This window comes from Sturnira hondurensis, unplaced genomic scaffold (assembly GCF_014824575.4).
Source record: "Sturnira hondurensis isolate 20B ecotype Veracruz unplaced genomic scaffold, ASM1482457v3 Scaffold0010128, whole genome shotgun sequence".
Classification (NCBI taxonomy): Eukaryota; Metazoa; Chordata; class Mammalia; order Chiroptera; family Phyllostomidae; genus Sturnira; species Sturnira hondurensis.
This window is the reverse complement of record NW_028082759.1, coordinates 34,744,440-34,766,676: the sequence shown is the minus strand read 5'-3', so window position 1 is coordinate 34,766,676 and position 22,237 is coordinate 34,744,440. Positions and strand designations below refer to the sequence as shown.

At 38.8% G+C, this 22,237-nt stretch overlaps 1 protein-coding gene across 1 annotated transcript in view; it reads right to left on the bottom strand.

Moving 5' to 3' along the window:
- Nucleotides 1–22,237, bottom strand: part of PREX2 (phosphatidylinositol-3,4,5-trisphosphate dependent Rac exchange factor 2) — a 226,933-nt gene that overhangs the window by 70,205 nt on the left and 134,491 nt on the right. Inside the window, exons 26-32 of the mRNA XM_037058677.1 lie at nucleotides 18,558–18,737; nucleotides 16,153–16,247; nucleotides 15,272–15,354; nucleotides 14,464–14,554; nucleotides 13,479–13,607; nucleotides 10,790–10,831; nucleotides 3,232–3,449 (exon numbers count right to left, since the gene is read on the bottom strand). Coding sequence (XP_036914572.1) covers nucleotides 3,232–3,449; nucleotides 10,790–10,831; nucleotides 13,479–13,607; nucleotides 14,464–14,554; nucleotides 15,272–15,354; nucleotides 16,153–16,247; nucleotides 18,558–18,737 — 838 coding nt within the window. The remainder of the gene's footprint in view (nucleotides 1–3,231; nucleotides 3,450–10,789; nucleotides 10,832–13,478; nucleotides 13,608–14,463; nucleotides 14,555–15,271; nucleotides 15,355–16,152; nucleotides 16,248–18,557; nucleotides 18,738–22,237) is intronic.

Sequence of the window (22,237 nt, the reverse complement as noted above, 5' to 3'; positions counted from 1 at the left end):
CAAATATATCTGTACAAAAAATGCCATTTGCTCTAAATTTCTATAACCTTATAACAACTGAAAGGTGAAAAGGTTTTATTAAAAAGTCAATAGATAATAGTCATCCTACTTTATAATAACATATGCATTATTCATTTTGCAATTTATTAAAACTGTGATAAAGGCAATTTGCATGTGTGTGATGCTTTTTCTTTCAAAGGGCTTAGTGATAAAATCATTGTCATCTCACTTGCCTTTTGGGGGCCTTACCCTAGAATCTTGTGAATATGAGATCTGATTTTTTTACAGCATGTTATTTTCCAGCTTAGGCACGTAAGGCCAGACACAGCAACAAGTTCACTGCATGTCTCGGCAACATCACCTTGCTAATACTAAATTCTGGCCTTCCTATGAGCAGTTTAGCACACTATCTAGAGTCTTTTACTAATTCCCTCATGAAAGAATAATGAGCCTTATCATATACAGCTTCTCTTTTAAAGGTGACATTTGTTTCCTCAAGAATGTCAATAATCCTTTATAATATTAACATACTTCACACACATTTTTAAAAAGTTCCTCTAAGTTTATAGCCATATTTTGAGGGCAGCATTAGTAGAGACTGTAGGAGAGATGGTAAAGAATTTTCATTGTGTGACAAAGAATCACCGAGAGGAAACCGGGAGGTTAAGAGAATTGTCACCTTTAGCCTTGGTGTGGTACTGAATACAGTGTATACAGGACAGGGAAAGTGCTGGATAAATGCTTATTAAACTCTTCCTTCTTGAAGTCCTTTGAAGCAGCAGAAAAATGCCATGAACAGAAGGACAGAACTAAAGAATCAGCAATTTTCCAGAAGAGGAACATTCGCAGGAAGGAATGTCCCACAGTGGCTGGCCTCTGATTGCTTACGTGCATGCCACAATGCTCCAACTGATGGGACTAAAGCCACACCCTAGTGACCAGGACTGTGCCCACAGCTAAGGGACACATGGACCGGGAGAGCCTGCAGCTCCCCTCAGGCCTAGCAGGTTTTTATGCTCTGGTTTCAGAGGCAGAAACACTATGGGTTTCTTCCTTTTTTTTTTTTGCAACCTTTGGATTTTTAACCCATTCTGTAATAAAACTAAGTGTTTGAGAGGGCAATATAAAGAAAATAGAGTTTTCTTGAGATCTAAGTCACATACTGTAAGATTTACCCATGTGAAGCATATAGCTCAGGGGTTTTCAATATATTCACAGAGATGTAGAACTATCACCACCGTCTAGTTTCAGAATATTTTCACCACCCCAAAAAGAAACTCAGTACCCATAAGCATTCACTCCCCACATTCCATCCCCCAATTCTTAGCTCCAGGGAACCATTGGCCTACTTTCTGTCTCTAAAATGTGCCTGTTTGGCACATTACATAGTAATGCAATCACATGGTATGTGGTCTTTTGTAACTGGCTCATTTCATAATGTTTTTAACATTCATCCATGTTACAGCATGTGCTGGTACTTCATTCCTTTTTACTGCTGAATAATAGTCTACTGTATGGATATACCACCACCTGTTTACCCACTTGTCAGTTCGTGAACATTTAGGTTGTTTCCACTCTTTAGTTATTATGAATAATCTTGCTACAAACATTTGTGTACAGGTTTTTGCATAAATACAAGGTTTCATTTTTCTTGGGTATTACCTCGGAGTAAAATTTCTGTATGACATAAAAATTCTGTCCCAAACTTGCTCCACTCTTCTACTCCCATCGCCTCACTGGCAATTGTGAGTAACTGTCTTTCTGGATGGTAGCCATCCATCCACATCACATGTGACATAGTATCTCACTGTAGTTTTGAGTTGCATTTCCCCTGTAACTAAGGATGCTGACCATCTCTTTTTATGTCTCTTGGCAATTTTAGATATTCTTTGTAGAAACAACCATTCAAATCCTTTGCCCACTTTTTGAGCTGCTTTTTCATTGTTTAGTTTTTAAGAATTCATTATGTAACCTAGATATGTCACTTATCAGGTATATAAATTATAAATACATAAAATTTCAAATAAAATGAAGTTTAAAGTTAAAGCACCAGCACTTGATTAGACAATGACAGTGTGAAAGTAAGACTCAGAATAGAAATAAAACCTCATTCATTCAACACTTAACGCCTACTATGTGTTAGGAAGTAGGCTTCCTATGTTTCATAATTTCTATTTTTTAGGCAATGGGATTAATTGATATTTATTTTTAAACCTTTTCAAAAGTTCCTCACTTTAAAATTTTCATCAATTAAATCTTTTATTTGGTTGTATTAGCAGGGACTTTTCAAAAGAATCTAATTGTTTCTCTGAAGTAGACGGAGGTAGGCTTCCCATCCTTATCATTCCAGAACCTTTTATGACCGTGCAGTACAGCAATTACCTCCCTCTCCTCAATGTCACTGAAGAAAGTCCATAGTCTGATGCATATACTCACATACATTTCTTTAAAATCTTAAGCATGTTACTTGGTAGCTTCATTGTCTGTGTACTTTAATAGATACAGCATCTCATGTTCAAAATCACCCTTCCCTTTAACTAGCACCTTGTTTATATATGAAAGTTGAATATATTTGCCTTTAAACATCATGACAACTATCAGAACTACAGAAAGTATATGTGAAAAATCTCTTAAGTTCACCCCAGTACAATTTATGAAATATTTAGAGTCGCTTTCTTCATACCCACTGTAGAACGCTAACAGACATGGTATACTCAGTAACTAACACAATGTTCTTGGATTTAACAGGACAAACATGCAGACAAAGGAAAGAAAAGAATCACTCAACACATGCAGGTTTGAAACAGATTGTCAGACAGTATGACGTGCAAGTTGTCAGAGTTCTCTATCAAGAATATTTCAGAATACCAGCCTCAGTGGGAGGTGAGGTTCCATCACATGCCATTTTTTCTGGACTGAAAATAAGGACCCGTAGCAGAAAGACTTTCATTCGTCTGATGACCTTTCCAGTCAAGGGCTTAGGGACACAGGAATTAATAACAGATGGAGGCTTTCCCAGCTGTTAGCAGTCACTGAGAAGAGATGAAAATCAGGAAAGAAAAAATTCCTCCTACATGCCTATAAAAACTCTATTTGCCCATGGAAAAAGATACTCTTTTAAAGAAGCTGAATGACCACTGACACAATCATGAATAACCACTTTTATTTGGGAACACACTAAAACGGAAGTTTCAGTTGACACAGACAGTGGTGTGCACTGTGTCCCCTTACCAAGTTTGGTGACAGAAGTGACTGGAAGTGGAAAAGAATGCCCGCATTGGCGATCTGCTCCAGCCACCGCCTGCTGGCTTCCCACGTCTCCATCTCGTTCTCTCTGCTGTTGTCAAACATCTGGTTCAAGGCTGCCAGGAGCTGCTCCGAGAAGGCGCAGACGGTGGCCACGAGGCTCTGGCAGAAAACCACGTCTCTCCGGAGCTGTGGCTCACTGTCTGTGACCCAGGAGAACATCAAGACGGTTTTGAGAAATGTCATATGCATCACGCCAAGCCATTAAGTGTTTGTGCTCGCTGTTATTTCATCCTGTCACTAAACTTGCACCATGTGAGAAATGTGAACTTGAACTCTTTGAAGGGGCACATACACTTTAGCAAAATTATTTTTTAGAAGACACTAAATACCAAAAAATATCTAGGCACATTAAAATAAATTATTTTCATTGATATTGTGACTTTATTTTTTAATTACTAAATTGCTTTATAAAACCTGAGGGGAAAAAACTAAAGCTTTATTTATATTTTTCCCCTCAGGGCCCATAATTTGCATTTGTTGCTATGAAACTTTCCTAAAGGAAACTCAAAGCTCGGTTTTTCAGCTTGTACTGGCAAACAAAATATGGTGTTATCAATAATAAATTTTTCCTACTACACCTGTTAAAATATTTATGTGAAATACACATGGGAAAAGAGTATCAATGTCCAAGTGTCTGTAAAAATCAGCAAATCTGTATCTCCTGAATTTGCTATTCCACTTGACAAGTTATAAATATGTCCATTTCCTAAACTCCTATATTGCTTTGAAATAAGTAATGCACTTACAGTTTTGGCACAAACTGATTTTTCCTAGGATCTTATTCTGCAGTTGACTGGAGTTATCACTGAACCACTCTGAAGGCATGTTTACCATGTGAGCTGCCGCTCCTGGGCCCCAGGATTTTCAGAGGAAAGAGCCTGTGCGTCTGAGAGCCTGACCACAAAGCGTTAACTGCCTTGGGTAGTTGGACATGTAAAAACTACATAAATAATATAATGCCAAGCCATGTGCTCTATACATTGAAAAATCACTTCTACTAGGAGAACAAAAGTAAACATAATCATATTCCTAAAAGCCTATTGAATATTTTGAGACCTCAGAATCTTCTGAAATATCTTATTCATATTAGTATATAACACAGTATAAATGCTGCCTTTATTCAGTGTTGAATTCATGATTTATTGATAAAAATGCATAATTTTTAAGCTGTTTACCAAGAACACAGAACATTTGTTTTTAATAACCATTAAAGTCATGTGTACACATAATGTAAATTTAAAATATTTAATTTTATAATAAAATTTTCATTTATTAGGTTAAACTATAAGAATTTGCTATTTTTGTAGGTCAAAGTAGTTGAATATAGCAATTCCATATGGTTCAACTTATTAATTTAACCAACAACATGTGTTAGACATTTTCCATAAGTAGTTATATACCATGGGCCCTGTTCTAACAGATGGAAAATAATATTTTATAAGTTACTATAAAATACCTAAACTGGGAAAGAACTCTGTCCAAGTCTCAATTAAGTAAAATGCAAAACACTTATTTTTTGTGCATAGTCTCTAATAGAATGCACACATTCAATAACTATTTATTGAATTAATAAAGAAAACAATAAACTAGTAGAGCAAGTAACAGACAAATGAATTAAGTGAAATGGAAATGTCTGAGTTCATTCTCAGGCTTCTTGAAATGCTAGGATTTAGTTCCACTTAAAAGGGTACTTCAGACAGAGGTTAGCCCAAAAGTGCAGCTAGAGGACTGAGGTTCAAGGCCAAGACTAAAGAAGAAGCAAAAACTACCCTATACCTTCCTTGAACATTGTTACTTTGCTTTTTAAAATTATTTCAATTATTTTTTAATTTATTGATTTGAGAGAGAGAAAAAACATCAAATTATTTTTCCACTTATTTATGCATTTATTGGTTGCTTCTTACATGTGCCCTGACTGGGCATCAAACCCACAACCTTGACTTATCCGGGTGGTGTTGTAACCAACTGAGTAACTTGGTCAGGGCTGTTGCTTTGCTTTTGTGTCTTCCTATAATAAAGCAGAAAATCTGGGGCAAGTGTAAAATATACTTCAATAGCTTTGTCAGGAATATTCCGACCTATAATCTGAGAATAATTTCTTAATAAAAATTTGAATGGAAAAAAATCACTTATATGAACAGCAGCAGAAGGCTAAGGCCTGGAGATGGAAGGATCTGGTCGCACTGTGAGCTTTTAGGACTTTACCACTACAACAATTAAAGAAGAAACTCTCAGAGTTCTTCTTCTTTTATTTTAAAATAATTATTTAGGTGTTTCTTCTACTCTCTGCTACTAAATTCTATATGCATTGTAAGCCAAATTAAAATTTACACTTAGCCTCATTATCAAATCACACAGAATTAATCACACAGAAGTTTCATTTGTTCATCCACTCAAAATGTTAACACTGAATGCCCCACGGGGGGAACTAAACAGCGCGCCGACTACTGGGGGTACACAGGAGTCCAAGTTGGGGCCTAGGCCATGCACCTGTGCCCCCAGTAGACTGAGAGGGGACAAACAAAATGCCTTCAGTACACACTGTCATTGAAATCCTAAACCAACATATTTTCAAAGAAAAAACACTTAATAAATACTTATTACTTCACGAGGTGATTTCCAAGGCACCTTCCAATTTTTAACAGAGTAAATGGTTTGCATAAACTTCAAAATGCACATTATATATTAAGAGTTTCTCGAGTGACTTTTGACATGTTATTATCTCCCAGGGAATAACAAGGGTAGAAAACTGAGTAGCAGAAAAGGGTCTCTGTCTATACCCAACTCCTGTTTACAGCTTCTCAACACATCACTTCCGCCCACTCAGACAACCAGCAACAATCTCCACAAGACAGTTGTGAGAATATCATAAAACAATGCACCTGAAAGCAGCCAGGACAGTAGCTGACCCCCTCTCTGGGTCACACCCCACTGCTCGGCGTTCCCCAAACACGAATTGCCCTTACAGCCCACACCTCTGTCCACAGGCCTCTGGATGTAGGCCCTGCTCTCCTGCCCACCCGCAAACTTTAACTCATTGGTCAAGATGATGGGGACCTCGAGAGTTGGAAAATTTTAGTTTTAGGTGATTGTTAATAAGCTTAGTAGTTGATGCATGTAAAAAGCTATTGTTTCAGGAGCTGAAGGTACGGCCCACCCTGACTCCAGGAGACGGCAAGCAAGTCAACCTGCGTCCTCCAGAAGGGACCATAAGCAAACAAGATGGTATCTGAGCCATGTGTGCCAGGGAGAGACATCCCACCACCCAGGACACAGGACCCAGGGAGAAAATCACTGGTCAGTGGATCTAAGGATGTTAGAGAACTGGACTGCAGCTTTTATCTGATTAACCTCTTTCCTGAATTCCAAATCCCTTACCTACTTTTTCCTCCCTACAAAAAAGGATGGCTTGAAAGGAATGTAAGACGCTCTTTCAGGATACATAACCTGCTGTCTTCTCAGATCGCTGGCCATCTGACTGAAGGGTCCGTAAAGATTCCATCTTTGTCTTTGCTTTTTGGATCTGGCGGTGACAGGCAGCACCAACACCGACTTTTCTGGTTTCAGAGTCGACTTACTGAGGGTCAATAGGTATTGCAGGTGAAGTCTAATGATAAGTACATGGCTTGGCTTTTCCTGACCTTGAGAGGCCTTTTTAAGCTCAAGATGAGGATTCCCCATGAAAAATTCCAGCAAAGCAAGTTTCAAAGAGCCTGTGTGGTTAATTACTATTCTTGCGGGACTTGTACAAATAACCAGGCCAAGTTTATTGACACTATACTTATTCTGCAAAAAGTCTTAATTTGGCTATTTTTGATAAAAAATGAGGGTCATTTTAGAGAGCAAAATGGTTTAACAGAAACTATACTATACCTTTATTGATATTAGATTCTTGTGCTGTTGTCTTTTGAGTTTCTTTTTAAATTTTTTCTACCTATAAACTGGACTGGGTCCTGAATTTTACTAGTTTTCTTAAATATCTGGCTGTAACCCTCCAAACTAACCTTTTCATTTTCCCATCTTTTGACTTGGAATTGTTGAGAACCAAACCTGTCCTTTTCCAAGCCACACAAGGCTAATGTGGGACAACCTGCCGCAGACCTTAAGCTCATCTACGGACACTCGTCATAGTCTGCGTGCCTGTTGTCGAGACATCACCAGGGACATTGGAACTGCAGACCAGGAGAGTCGGTCAGTCACTGCCTGACCCCCTGCCATCTGCAAATCTTCTCGACTGCCTGCTTTTAGAATGCAAACAGCTGAGATTGTAGTCTGCTCCAATCGTTAACCTTTGTTTTTCTTTCATTTCCATAGAGATGCCTCATTAAATACATGATTGCTTACACAATAGGCTTAACTTTGGGAGCCCAACTGCATTACTACCTCCTGAAATGAGATACAACTGTTTATTCAACTGAACTTTTCTCAAGACTAACATCGTTTAATGAGATACAGAACACTGTACCAACCCCAATTCAGGAAGGAACTGTGGGGGTCCAGAATGAGTCACCCCAAGATGTACCTCTGAGCCATGCTGATTGTTTTGGGCTGAAGGCAGCTATAGCAGGCACAAACTCAAGATAAACTTCTTCCCCTTTATTTAACTACCTGGAACTCGAAAAGGTGCCTGGCCTACGGTGCATATTTACTAAACATTTGTTCTTATCACCCTACAATGGCCCTTTGAAGCCGCCCAGGTGCGTTACCTCATCCCCAGCTCAGAATGTCTAATACACCTCAATCCCTCTTTCTGTCTCTGAATCTCTCCTGTGCGGGGTCTCTGAACCTCTCGTGTATGTAGCGTTACCATACATATGCATATTTTAAATGTGGTTGTTTTTCCTTGATTTAAAAAAAATCACCTAGAAACTTACTGATTATGGGCATCAGATGTTAATCCTCAAATTCTCCTCTCATGTACATTTCCAGCATTTTCCAGGCCTTTGGCTAATATTTCTCCCTTTCTGGTTAGTTTCCTCATGCGTACAAATCTATTCTACAGTTATTTTTATTTTTGTAAATTGTAAAGAATGACACATGGTTCTACCTTTTAAAAAACTCTGAACTATTAAAATGTTGTCTCCCCCTACAACATTTCCCCTCTCCTGGAAGTACTGGGCACTTCTATCTGCCGCCAGGGCTGGGGCACCCCTGCACTAACGGCTAATGGCCTGTCCTGGTGAGAATTTGTTTCATGCCTGTGAACCCCAGGGGCCTCCAGCAAGAAGGCCAGGGGAAGTGGCATATACCATACAATGTGTGAATTACTCTTGGACTTCAGAGGCATATAATCTGCTTGTTTCTACCCATTCCACCAATTTTAAACCGTATAATCCTAAGTGTTAGATTCTTACATGTAAAATGGCATATTCCTACTTCTTCTATCTGTGGTAACAATAAATGAGATACAAACATTTAGAGCATTTAGCAAAGTGAAATTTTAGCGAAGTGAAGTTGGACAGTATCATTATAATGATTCTTCTTTTCTCTAGCACCTAGCATGGGGACTGGCAATGAGTGGGTGCTCCATTTCATTGCAGACTGGAGAGGGAATACATGATAAATAAGGAAACCCAAATAAGCCAACTCCTAGCACAAACACACAGGTTTTTTTCCTTGTATTTCTGCAGCTGTTTGAAACTCACAAGTGTCCATCTCATTCCAAAGCTATTCATTTTTACTGATAAGAACTACAGCAAGAATCACAAGTGCTGCTTCTAGCTGCTAGCGGAAGAGAAGCAGAGGAGTGTATTCTTTTCCAACAGCTTGTTTACTTCTTTTGCAGAGTTAAGTATTCTCTCCTAGCGGAAATACACTAAAAAGTTGATTTTTTAAAACTTATCAAATGATTCTGTTTCATATCAGCCTACATAAACTAATTTTCTACAAACATGCTTTTTAAAAAGAATCTTCTAGAGGGGAAGGGAAGGAGAGAGGGAGAGAAACATCAATGTGTGGTTGCCTCTCATCTGTCCCCCACTGGGAACTGGCCTGCAACCCAGGCATGTGCCTGCCCTGACTGGGAATCAATGCTCAATCATCTGGTTCACAGGCCTGTGCTCAATCCACTGAGCTACACCAACCATGGCCAAACATGTTTTAAAATAGTAAGACTTCATTTACTCTCAACTGTTTTAAAAGGTCAAGTTCCACAACTATCTGGCTGGTCTGAAGAAAATTAGATGGTTTCTTGATATGCAAGCAATCCCAGTTATTCTTCTGAAATAGTATGGAGAAAATAAAGCAAAATAAACCAGAAACTAAAAGAGACGATCAGAGAGAGGCAGGAGTAAAAGTGAGTTAAGAAAGATATTTAGCAGATACAGACAGTCTACTTTTTTCAAGTGAAAAGTGTAACTTCGCAGTCAGCAATATGGAGTAATTTGGTTCTGTTTCGGTGCCATGCTATGTCTAAGAGGGAACAAAGAGCAAGTGAAAAAAGCAGAAAAAAAGTAGAATTATGGCGAGAATAAAAATAAAATTTAAATCAAAATAAGGATCTGTAAAAACAGCCATGTGAATATTAATGAATAAAGTAATACATTTCAGGACCATTCCTGAAATTGGCATAAGTTTGAATTTCAAATCTTTCCCCTTTATTATTCATGTTCTCAGTAAAGCATCTATTTGCCGAATCTCCCAGATGCTCAAAATATGTGCTGAATGAGCACCATGTACTAGTTACTATTATTAATCTGTCTGATTTTTAAATTTTTAATTATTTGATTTTTATTTATTATTAATCACCCAATTATTAATATCTCCTCTTTTAAAACTGTGGAAAAATAGTCATATTCTATTATTACTAATAGCACCAGTGAAATACATAAATATTAGGTTCATTGGCTATGCGATTATTAGTAAAATTTAAATGTAAAAAGTTTATGGTATTATTATTTATTCAAAAAGCAAAGCAAAACCATTTTAAAGGCAAAAATCAAGTAACAAACAAAAAGGCCCTCTTGGTTAACTTGGCTCCTCCTTTCATTCATTTATAATTTAAAATTTCCAACTCTGGTAGATTGTAAAAGTGGTCACAACGCCCTCCCTTGCCTACATCCATACCCTTGAAATATGATTTTGAGACGAGACTCCTATTAAAAGCTCAGTCCATTTCCGCAGCCTTTGAATCGGAGCCCACCTACACCCTTGTTCATGTCGAAAAGTTAGACACAGGTTCTCATTATGTCCCATTTGCACAAATAACTTTACCAAACCTGCTCCCTTTCTCTTTCTAAATTATATTCTATATAAATGCTTATGTGTGTTTCTATGCTCCTACTTGTAATTGAAGAAGAGTACACATTTTTGTGTTTTTTATTAAAACTAAAGGTTTTTTTTTCTAACTTTGCAAGACTCTAGAAAACGTAGGGATCGTATTTCCATCTATTTTACTGAAGGCATTGCCTTGATATCATGAGACTTTCTAAGGTCATGATTCACAGCAATTTTAAATAGTAAAAATAAAGAAAAATATTACCTGAATATTCAAGAAGTGCCAGAAGTATTCTACACTTCACCTCTGCAGAGGAAAAAAAATATCACTTAGCCATTCAGTCTTGTTCTGCTGCATTTTAACTGCATTTTAATAAAAACTAGCACAATCTCATTGCCTGAGATAATAAAAGTCCTGTTTGCTTTGAAATGCTGTTCTTTCCTAGTTGCCTATATAAATTTTACACATTCCTAAAGACCCTAAAATGCCTCCAAGCTCTGAATTATGTGAGCCTATTAAACATTATTCAGATCCTGCTAACTCTGTAGGTCTTCTTTAACTGCTACAGCTTACATGGTATTTATTCTCTAAATATCTACAGTTGTCACAGTCTCGATCAATGAATTATCAAACAGTATTTTTCTTAGTTATTTAAATTTTTAAAGATCATATAAATAATAAATACAACTATATACACTATACTATGTATTATATATTGCAATTATAGTCTATATGTAATTATATAGATTATCTTTATAGAAAATGTAGAATACGTATAGTCTTCCTTGCCTATCTGTAAGTCAAGATACTGTCCTATAAGACAGAAAACTACTTAATGTTTCCAAATACTCATCTTCCCAGCCCATCTCCAAACTGGGTCAATCACAAATGTTTTGTAAGTGATGTGAATCAACTTCATACTCATTACTATGTGCCTAATGCGTTATGCGTCCATTCACTTCCAATTGGCAAAGTTTACTTGCAATAGATAAATATAAAAATCTACAGAGTTCTTTACATGCCCAAGATTATGGGAAATTACAAAGGTTAGTGTGCATTCTATTCTAGATAAGTTCACAATAATCAGAGCAACAAAATTTACCAACAAGAAATGCACAAAATACCTGAAAGCATTAAATTTTATAAGTGAGACTGCAAAAACAAAGGATTCAAAGGTCTAAATTTCTTAAGCTTCTCAGTCTTTGAAAAAATATCTATCATTTTTGCTACTCATTATTTTGGGGAGTTTTTAAATGTGATTTTATAATGTGCCTCAAGTAACCATTATATTCAGCTATGAAATAAAACACAGCCAAGGAATCTGGCTGTCAAGAACAAAACAATTCATCACACAATAGAATTACTGTGATTTATTTGGAGTTTTTTTGCATCTGCACAAACTCTTCTCCTTATCTCTAAGTGATACCTAAGCTGTTACATTTGAGTACATTGCTAGACAGAAGACTTAGCAATCACAGAAGAAAAGGCCTCCAAAAATGAAGAAACTGAGGCCCAAGGTGGTTAGGCTCTGTTGCATTTAAGAGCTGCCTTTTACCAACATTGTTAAAGAAAACCACAGACCCAAAATGGTGTCGCATGCTAAATCTCATGATTCCCAACCTAGGTTTAATACCTGACTTAGATGATGTTTCAACCTTTCCTGGAAATACAACCATCATCCCCCTGTAGTTCCCCTTCCTCCAGAAGATGTTCTGGTCTCCTTTTTTGTTAATAGCTCCCTTACCCCACACCTCTTCCTATGCAGACTTTCCACCTTACACACCCCCTCAGAGAACCCCTATGGTCATGAGATGAGATGATGCAAGATTCACAAATCCCTCAATAAAGCCAATGAGATCTTCAAAATTACTTGGTTGAGTTCAGCTTATTCACAGCATTAAAAAAAAAACCAGTATATAAAGCTCTCTAATTTACCCTAAAATAATGGTAATGACTGGGGTTATACTGTAATCTTGCTGAACAGTATGTACCACATCCAACTGATGTACACATGACTGTGGAAGAAAAATTTAAATGCAAGCTTAATATTTATTCATTTCACAGGTTCCATGAACTTAGTAAGGAACTTTCACAGGTTCCTTAGCACTCTTAACATTTTGAGTGAAATAATGCTTTGCTGTGAGGGACTGTCCTGTACATTGTAGAAGGTTCGGTAGTACCCCCGGGCTCTACCCACTGGATGCCAAGAGTATAAGCGCAGTTGTGACAACCGAAGTGTGTCTCCAACCACTGGCCAAAAATATTGTGAAGAAAATCACTAAATTAGACATTCAAAAAAATTAAACAAATTTCTCATTTCATCTTTTTCACCACAATCGTGTTGGCAATTCTCAGTATTTTCTACTTAATAACTCCAATCCTAAACACACCATCATAGTTATTGAAATTGTCTCGAAGTTCTATCTCTAATTACAGGATTACCAATTACCGGGTGCTGAAGAAATACTCAACACCCACCATGGCGGGTGACACCACCACTAACTCAGACAAGCAATTCTGAAAAAGAAACTTAAAAACAAACGATACAATCTGTGCGATCTGGTCGATTCTCACACAGATTCTCACACAGCTGACTTTTTAGACTTTCTGTAAAATTTAGCGTCACGTGTTTTGTGAATCCTTGAGAAATTTTTCTGCTGTTGTTTCATATGTAAAATATGGAACTCTCTCTGTGTTCCATTTGTCGTAAGTATGCACACTTATTTTAATCACTTATTCTCCACGATATCGATCATTTAGATCCTCAGAGCACAAGGTTCTACAATCTTATTCCTTTTTTCTATCTTCCTCCATCATACTTTATAGTCCTCTTCTTTTCCTTTTAAAATGAAACACTGAAAAAACAATCAGAGCCTTCCTGAACTTTTGGTTTTAATGAGTTTTTAAATGACAACTGCGGACGTCATAAGACATTCTTTGCTTTTATCCTGACCTTCAACAAATTTTCTGAGGTTCTGAGCAAGATTCCGGACGCTGCTGGGAAGATTCCAAGGATCTTGCTTGATGTGAAGTCTTAACCTTTTTGGACAATTCAGCTTTGGTTCCATTTCCTGCTGAAATTCTAAATAAAGACACAGAAAAAGTCTCTTTAACTCTCAACTATGTACCAATTAGCAAGACTATAACCTTCAGAATTTTCTTGTTTTCTTTGCTATTGCCCTAAATTATCATCATTGTGCTCATTTCTTTAGCCAAATCACAAGTGAAAAATGTGTTAAAGCCAGAAAGCCAAACCTCAATATTATTTTCTTATACATCTTTAAACAAAGGAGCAATTTTAGATGAAAAACTACACCTTAAACACCCTGAACTAGACCTTGGAACTTGAAGCTCTAGGTCCTGTTCTGTTTGCCCTCCCACATTCCCAGCCCCCCTCCGCCCCCCGCCCCCAGATGTGAGCAAGTAAGCACCACGCTTGACTTCAGCCTCAGCAACTCACTACTTACATGTCTTCAATGAATTTATTTTTAATTCAGTCTGGCCCTGATAGGCATGAAACATTTTAAGATTCGTAGAAGCCTAAAAGGTCTTATACTGAGTTCTTACTTATCTTCAAAAATTATCATAAAATTGCCCTGGCTGGTGTAGCTCAGTGGATTGAGCACGGGCCTGTGAAGCAAAGGGTTGCTGGTTCGATTCCCAGTCAGGGCACATGCCTGGGTTGCAGGCCAGTTCCCAGCAGGGGACGCACGAGAGGCAACCATATATTGATACTTCTCTCCTTCTCTCCTTCCCTTCTCCTCTAAAGATTAATAAATAAAATCTTTAAAAAGTATATCAAAAAAGAAGTAGTACGAAGTGAGTTATGAAGCACGAGCCACTGCAACTTTTCTTCTTGTTCTATACTCTTGCTTCATAGCTACGTTGTCTACCACTTTCCCCCCAATTGTTTCTAACAGTTATTTTTTAAACCCTACCCTGTAATCCTCGGCCTGGGGTAAGGTGCTTGGTTTGCTCAAAGGCTCTGACCACGGCTCGCCCTTTTAGAAGATTGGTAATTGAATCCACCTAAGAAAATAATAGAGATTCTATGAGTTACATATTCCCATAATGTAACATATTTTTCCCAGAGTAAATCTTGTGACATGTGTTTTTCTTAAATATGATTATTTTAAAATCCCATAATTCTTTATGAAATCTACCTTTAAATAAAGTATTGGAATAAATTCACCTGATAATATTTGCAACATTTTTCATTATCCTACTGTATATTAATATAAAATATAAATTCATGTCACAAAAGAAATAAATGTTCTAGAGTTATTAAAAAAGCTAAAACTTATCAAAATTATTTTCAAAGTAGTAAAAGATTGTACACTATAAATTCTGATTATGGGTATCAATTTTTTAAGAGTATAAAACAGCAATATGAGCCCTGAGACAATCTTGTGCTTTGTGAAATTAAAAATAAAATTGAACAAGAAATGTCATAAAGGATTCTGAAAATCCATACAGAAACAAACAATAAAAAGAATAACTCTTGTGTGTATAACTCTTTATAGTTTTCCCAGGACTGTAAAATACTTGACATTATAATAATCCTTTGGGTTGGTTGTCTGAAGGAATATTTATTCCCATTTTAAATTGTGGAAATTGAGATAAAATGGCGGAGGAACAGAATGGGGCCTTTTTGTTCTCATTCCAGGCTCTTTTCACTGTGTCTGACAAAGAGATTCCTGACATTGTGACCTACAGAGAAAACACCCATGACCTTCCCAGTCTCACCTGGCTGAAAAGATGCTCAAGGCAACTATGTATCTTGTCCTGTTTTTCATGAGAAATGCGAACACTTAGTGGAAGTTCATCACCTACATGTAAAAAAAAAATCATTACTCTTACATTTAACATTCTCATTGATTTTAATATAAATAAAATTTTAAAATGGAAACAAAAGCTCTTATCCCATACATTAGTTCTCATGTTCAGAAAATGAATTCCAAAAAATTTCATAGCTGTGAGGATCCTTGGAAAGGATCAGCTTACTGATCAGCTTACTGATCCTTGGAAAGTGATGTAACAGCAGGCCACACAGAAAGAACACTGCACTGTGTAAATTCTTCCAAATGGCACATTTTTCTAATGGCTGAGATAAATTACAGATTTAAAAATGAAAATCTATTCTAATTGGCTGAGAAGTTTTGTTTGCAACACAAACAAAACAAGATATGTAGGAGGCATGTATATCAGCCAGTGTTTTCCTCACCTGTGTCCAGGCCACTTCAGGTGCACCTACTTCAGGTGCTCCAGGTGTCACTGAGTCCTCAGTTGCAAAGCCCTCCCCACCTCCACACCCAACCAACGAGCCTAATGCTTAGGAAAGCCCACCTCCTGTGAACCTGTCATCTTCACAGTTTCCCAGGAAGATCATACAACACGTAGTAAGATCATTTAAAAATTAGTTGTTTCCTTCATCTCTTTTTAACTCTCTGCTTATAATGGGACTGGGAAATGGGCTTTATCAAGCGTGTGACACTGAAACGTAACATGTGCCATCACCAGGGATGGCTGATGAAGCGGAACACACATTAAGATCAAACAAGCCAGTCCTTGGAGAGGACCTGCAATCGGACTAGCACCAAAAGCACCGATGCCGTCTCCAAACGCACCTGAGTCCATGTCGTCGCTGTGAAAATACGAGCTGCACTGGCTGCTGCAAATGCTTGTGAAGGAGGCGATGGAATTCCTGTTGCTGTTGCAGTCGCTGAAAAGGAGTTAGTTACATCTATTTTAAGGTTGCATTTGCCACACTTGCCCTGTGACTTCCTCTGAGAGAAACTTACTATCCTGGAGCTGTATTTATTAATGTTTTGTAGAAAGTGATAAAAAAGAGAAACTTGTCTCACAGTTAATCCAAAGTGAATTTTTAAAATGCACAGTTATAAAAGTTTTTTAAAATAGATACAAAACTAGGAGTCAAACCAAACTTATAATTCTTCATAATCTCTTTGCCAGTATATGCCTGTAATTAATTTGTTCACAGAAACAAATAAAATCCTGTTTCGTGATCTCTGCCTTTCCATCCTTCCTGGCAGCTTGAAGTATAGCTTCTCCACGGCACTTGGAGCACCCTGAGCGGTACCAGGGCCTTCTAGCCACCCCAGAGCTCAGCACAGAACTCGGACCTGTACACGCGCAACACTGGTGAGTGCCGCAGGGAAGGTCGAAATGCTTGTGAGTGAGTGTGGATATAGTACCAATATTTGAAATAGTGCAGGAGACTAAATATTTTTTTCCTCTCACAGTAAATAAAAATGACTTATTTAACATTTAAATTTCACATAAAATATCTATTTGTGCCAACAGAGAGACTGTGACAGTAATTTTAATTACCCGATAACTAGAATTCAAGGTGAGAAAGTATTTTTAGACAAGTAATTTCCCTCTGGAGAGAAACCATAGGTTTCTATTAAAGAGTATACATCCTTAGAAGCTAAAAGTAAATGAAATGGTAAAAGTGGTCAATCTGTGTGATACATTATTAAATCTCTAGAAATAAACTCCTGTGTATTTGTTAAAATCCCTTCCACACAGAAATTGGAATAGTAGAGGATTTAGAAAGACCACCCAGTTTCTTAGGTAACGTAGGTAAGTACCGCGGGCCTTGGTTTCCTGATCTGTAGAATGGAGTTAATATCAGAATCGGCCACAGACGACTGTGGTGGGAATTACATGAGATCATCCTGTTCTTCCACGTGTCTTGTAAAAATACGTTTTTAATAGCTACTAGCATGCACTAAACATCACTGATGCGAATAACTTTGATTGAACAGTAATTACTTAATATCTTTTCATTGTGAAACACTGTATAATAAATAAGAGCGAATAAGAGAGTTATCATGTTAGTTAATGTAAATAAAATGAGAGATGCTGAGGCTGAACACATAGCATACACGGTGAGTTACAACAGTCCTCGGTGACATTTCAGGTGACACAAGGATTTAAAGGAGAAAAGGCAGTCTCAGTTAAGAAGGTTCACTGGAGGGACCATCCTTTGCGAGTCTGGTAGAAAGATGACAGATGCCAGACGCTGTACGGTGTGATGGGTTGAAATGTGTCCTCCCAAGATTCATTTGTTGAAGTCTAACACTCAGAACCCCATCACGGGACCATATTTGGACTGAGGGTCATTAGAGAGGCAATCAAGTTAAAATGAGGTCATTGAGATGGGCCCTAATCCAGTATGACTGGTGGCCTTCTAATGGGAGAAAATTTAGACACAGAGACACGGTTGGAGGGACACAGATGTGACAAGACAGAGGGAGAGGACAGCCACCTCTGAGCCAAGGGAGAGGCCTGGCACAGAGCCCTCCCTCACAGCCCTCAAAGGAGCCGACCCTGCTGACACCTCCATTCCAGACTTCCAGCGCCAGAACTGTGGATGACAAACAAATAAATTTCTGTCATTTAAGACAACCAGTGCTTGGTACTTTGTTACATCAGCTCTACCAAAATTATACAGAAGGCACGCAAGGGCAGAAAAAAATACACGAAGCTGGTCATGGAGGTGAGCCAATGAGAGGTGGTCCAATTAGCTTGGAATATAAAATATAAGATGAAAGGGGAGAACCAAGACAAAAGGAACACCCATTCACTACCTGACTGTCCAATAATCAGAAACGGATTTTGGGGAAAATGCTCATATAGGCACAACTTGATTATTTGCCATAGGCAAATAATTATTTGCTCATATAGGCACAACTTGATTATTTAGACTGTGCAACATTCTAAAAATAACACAGTTGCACAGTCTAAAAATAACAAGTTTCCCAAGTTAGGTCCACACAGCTGGAGAAAAAAAATGCTTTTTCAAAATTACTCCGATTATAAAAAGGAAGCATTTGAAAGGTTATGTTGTCTCACTACACTTTGTCTGGAATTGGCTGGAGCTAGCAGTTATTTTGTGAGCAGTAAAAAGAAACAACAATCAAACTATTTTTTCAAGGCCTTGGGGAAAACACAGAATCACACTTGGCTTCATGGGTGAAAGGCGTTCAGGGAACTAACGAGTTACCTGTACGAGTCTCTGTTGCTGATGGTGTCATGGCCTGAATCTTCCTGCTCGTCTCCTGCCACGTTGAAACAGACTCGCTTGCTGTTCCTTTCCCCCTTCTCACCGTCGCTGTCTGGCGGTGCTAGGCACTCAGACGTCTTACGTTCTAATTTAGGAGAATACGTTATCGAAGACAGAAGGCTGCAGTGTGGTACAAAAGAAAAAGTGCATGTTTTACAAACTGGCTGCTTACTTGTTGATATGACAGGCTTACAGACATGTCGACGGTACATCTGTGGTTCACACCAAGTAAATATCCTGCCTCCTAAAAAAACCTGTCCTACGAAGTTTACTTTTTCCTCCCAGAGTAAGTAATGGAAACAGCACACAATTTAGACTAGAACACTGTGTTCGAATCCCGGTTCTCCGATTTATTAGCTTTGTTGTCAAAGCAACACAATGACGGTCTGTTGGCCATGTGTGAGATGGGAATAAAAACAGCCCAGAGGACTGCGGTGAGGCCAAAACGGGAATGGCACATTCCCTGCCACATTCCGGGAGCCCCTTCTCTCCTGGCCACTCCCTACTACCACCACACTTTGTCTGGAATTGGCTGGAGCTAGCAGTTATTTTGTGAGCAGTAAAGACACTTGGGAAACTTTGAATGGCTATTCGAATGTCAAAATAAACACTAAATGTGCTTTACTACCCTCCCTGGCTTACTCTGATATTAAAAAGGCCCCTACCCACCCAGGCGTGTCTCACCCATCTCCCAGGCTTTCTCCATTTGTCTGTCCTGTCTCTCAGCTCAGACTGACAGGAGTCCTGGCCCTTGTAATCCTAAAACATTAATCAGAGGCATACAGGAGGGTGACCTAGGCGGCCAGCAGGGGTGCCGCCCACATCCTCTGCAGGCAGCCTGGAGGAAGTGTCACAATCTGCCCCAGGGAAGGGCTCTTCCAACTTGGCTCAAGGCTAAAATGCCACCTTTGGATGCTGAACTGATGTAAAACTCGATTTTTGACTCTGAGGAGCACTGATTCCACCCCTCTAGTCATGAGTGTTTGGCTGGAAAAGGTTTCTGTTAGAACTAACTCAAAATTATGCAAAACTGGAATCGGTCTTTACTATCAACCAAGATGCTATGAAACTTAAATTAAATCATATCTGAAAAAAGGGGCCTGCACGTGGCTTTTCCAACTAACCACCGCCTTCTCATTTACAAAAGAGCGACAACATTTGTTCTGGCCAACCGCACACGCACAAACTGTGACACTCATCTTCCCACAGCAATGTCCTGTTCGTTTTATTTCAAGACCAGGAAAAATGTCTCAAATCTTTTGTAATTATGTTTCATAATGTCAAACCCAATGCTGTGTATTGAGCAAAGATTTGTTATGTGGTTTTTACTAATTAATTAGATACCTTTATTGTAGTATGCATTGGTCTCAATTCTGTAGATACCAAAATTTACAAAATAAATGAAAGCCCCTGCCTTCTTAGAACTTAAACTCCTGGGAAGAAACAAACAATAAACAATTAAACTGTCTAGTCAGTACATCAGATAGTGACAAACATGAAGGAGAAAAACCAAGACGAGAAGGAAGCCAGGTCCACATCTTCCAACCGTGTAGCCCACTACAGTCTCCCTGTGATAGGGCACCGGACCAGCACTTGGTAGTTTGTGGGTTTTAGAAAATAGGGACAATCAGGAAGCTGTGGTCCATTGCTCCGGGTTCTGTGAGGCTATGTATTATTTTAAACACAGTTTTTGTATTTGGAAGGATACTTTTATGTCTTGTAAAACAGACTGAATATGCATTCACTCCCTCCATCCAAAAGACTGAAACAGGAGTCTAATTCCAGTTACCCAAGCTCCACGCTTCACGGACAGATAAACCCTGAATACCAGAGTTTGCGGGAGTTCTTGTTCCGCAAGGAGTCCGCTGTGCTCTGTGTATCTTTTAAATGAGAAGCCATAGGGTAAGCATAAATATTCTTTCCAAGTCATATGAAATGTATTCGTATTTGCTTTTCATTTGAAATAGCTGCAATCATACCCACACTGACCCTGTGGGAATGAATGTTACACTAACAAATGTTTGGAAAACAGTATTTGACACAACGTTTTTGCATAAAATTTCTAGATTCTTGAAAGCAGTAAGAAGGCATAAAACTTAGCATGTGTGCATGCAGAAACATCTTCCTTTACTTTTGCTCATATATAATATTAAGCTACCTACTGTAGGTCCATTAATTCTGAATTAAAATCCTGAGCAGCCTGCCATTCCAAGTCAATCTTTTCCTGGTGCCCTTGATTAATAGAGTTCTGTATTTTGCATATCATAGATAACATCTGATGTTACCTAGGCTGAGTACTTAGCAGACATTAATTCATCCAATCCCTAAAAATACCTTATGAAGTTGGTACTACTGTTACTACTATTATTCTCATTTTAAATTTGGGATACATTTATCCCTTGTATACATACACTTTCCAAATTCAGCAGAACACCCTCTCCCTTCATGTCACTGGGACACTCTGCAGGGAAGAAGATGGTCACTAAAACTGCCCCCCACATCCTAGCTCTCCTGGGCACCTGACTAGGTGGCCTCCCTGACCCCTGTGAGGGTGAGAATGACCATGGGACTTGCTTTCATTGTGAACAGAGGTGACATGGGTCCTTTCCAGGTCACCTTCATGCCAATGTGGTCTGCCTCATTCCCACTCGCTGCTGTGACAAGCAGAGACAGCCCAGTGACGAGGGCTGAGGGCCTGGACTCTGAGGGAGGTCACTGTGGAGCAGAGACCCTGCAACTCAAGCGGGCGTGGAGAGCGTGCAAGAAAGAAACCTTGTAGTGAGGCTTTTGAGTTAACAAGAAAGTGGGTAAAAAGAGTTGTACAAAAGAAAATGTGATGTGGGTGACGGGACACAGGAGTATTTACACCTGGGCCATGAGCCTGACACTTAAGTCCCTAGAAGGCCAGAGAGACAGACCTCAGGGAGCAGGGCTGACCAGGCAGCCTGCCAGTTTCCAGGGACAGAAAGGGGCTGGTGTGACAGGAGTTCAGGGAACTGAGTTTACTCGGTGAAGGAACAGGAGCACACGTAGAGCCATGCAAGCCACAATGACCCATTCGATATTATTTTAATGACACTGCAATGTCATAAAATGGTTTTAAACTGGGAACTAGCATGATTGACCTTTACAGACCCTGTGGCACAGGTGAATGTCGCATGCATTAGAGAGAGGCACCGCTGGAAACTCCTACAGTGGGCACATGCAATGGGACGGTGGTGTCCCTTTCTAAGGTGACTGAGTAGACACATTCTGAGGTAGAATTCACAGAACTTAATGGAGTACTGGAGGGGAAGGGAAAGGAAAGGGAAGAGTCAAAAATGAGACCCAGATTCTAGCTTCATGAACTGAAGAAACAGGAAATACTTCACTGAGCAAGGGAAGACCTTGAAGGTGGAGGGCTTGAGATGGATTGGAGCATGAGAAAGTCTAGAATTCAGTTTTGAAAAGAAACTTAAGTTTGATGTGTCTGTAATACTTCCCAGTGGTTCATTAGCCACATCACAGGGGGACTGTGAGAACAGTCAGTCAGTGCATAAAGCGATGCATTGTGCCTGTTGCATAAGCACCTACCATAAATGTCAGTTTTTGTGATACGGTGCCCTCTTTTGCACATTTAC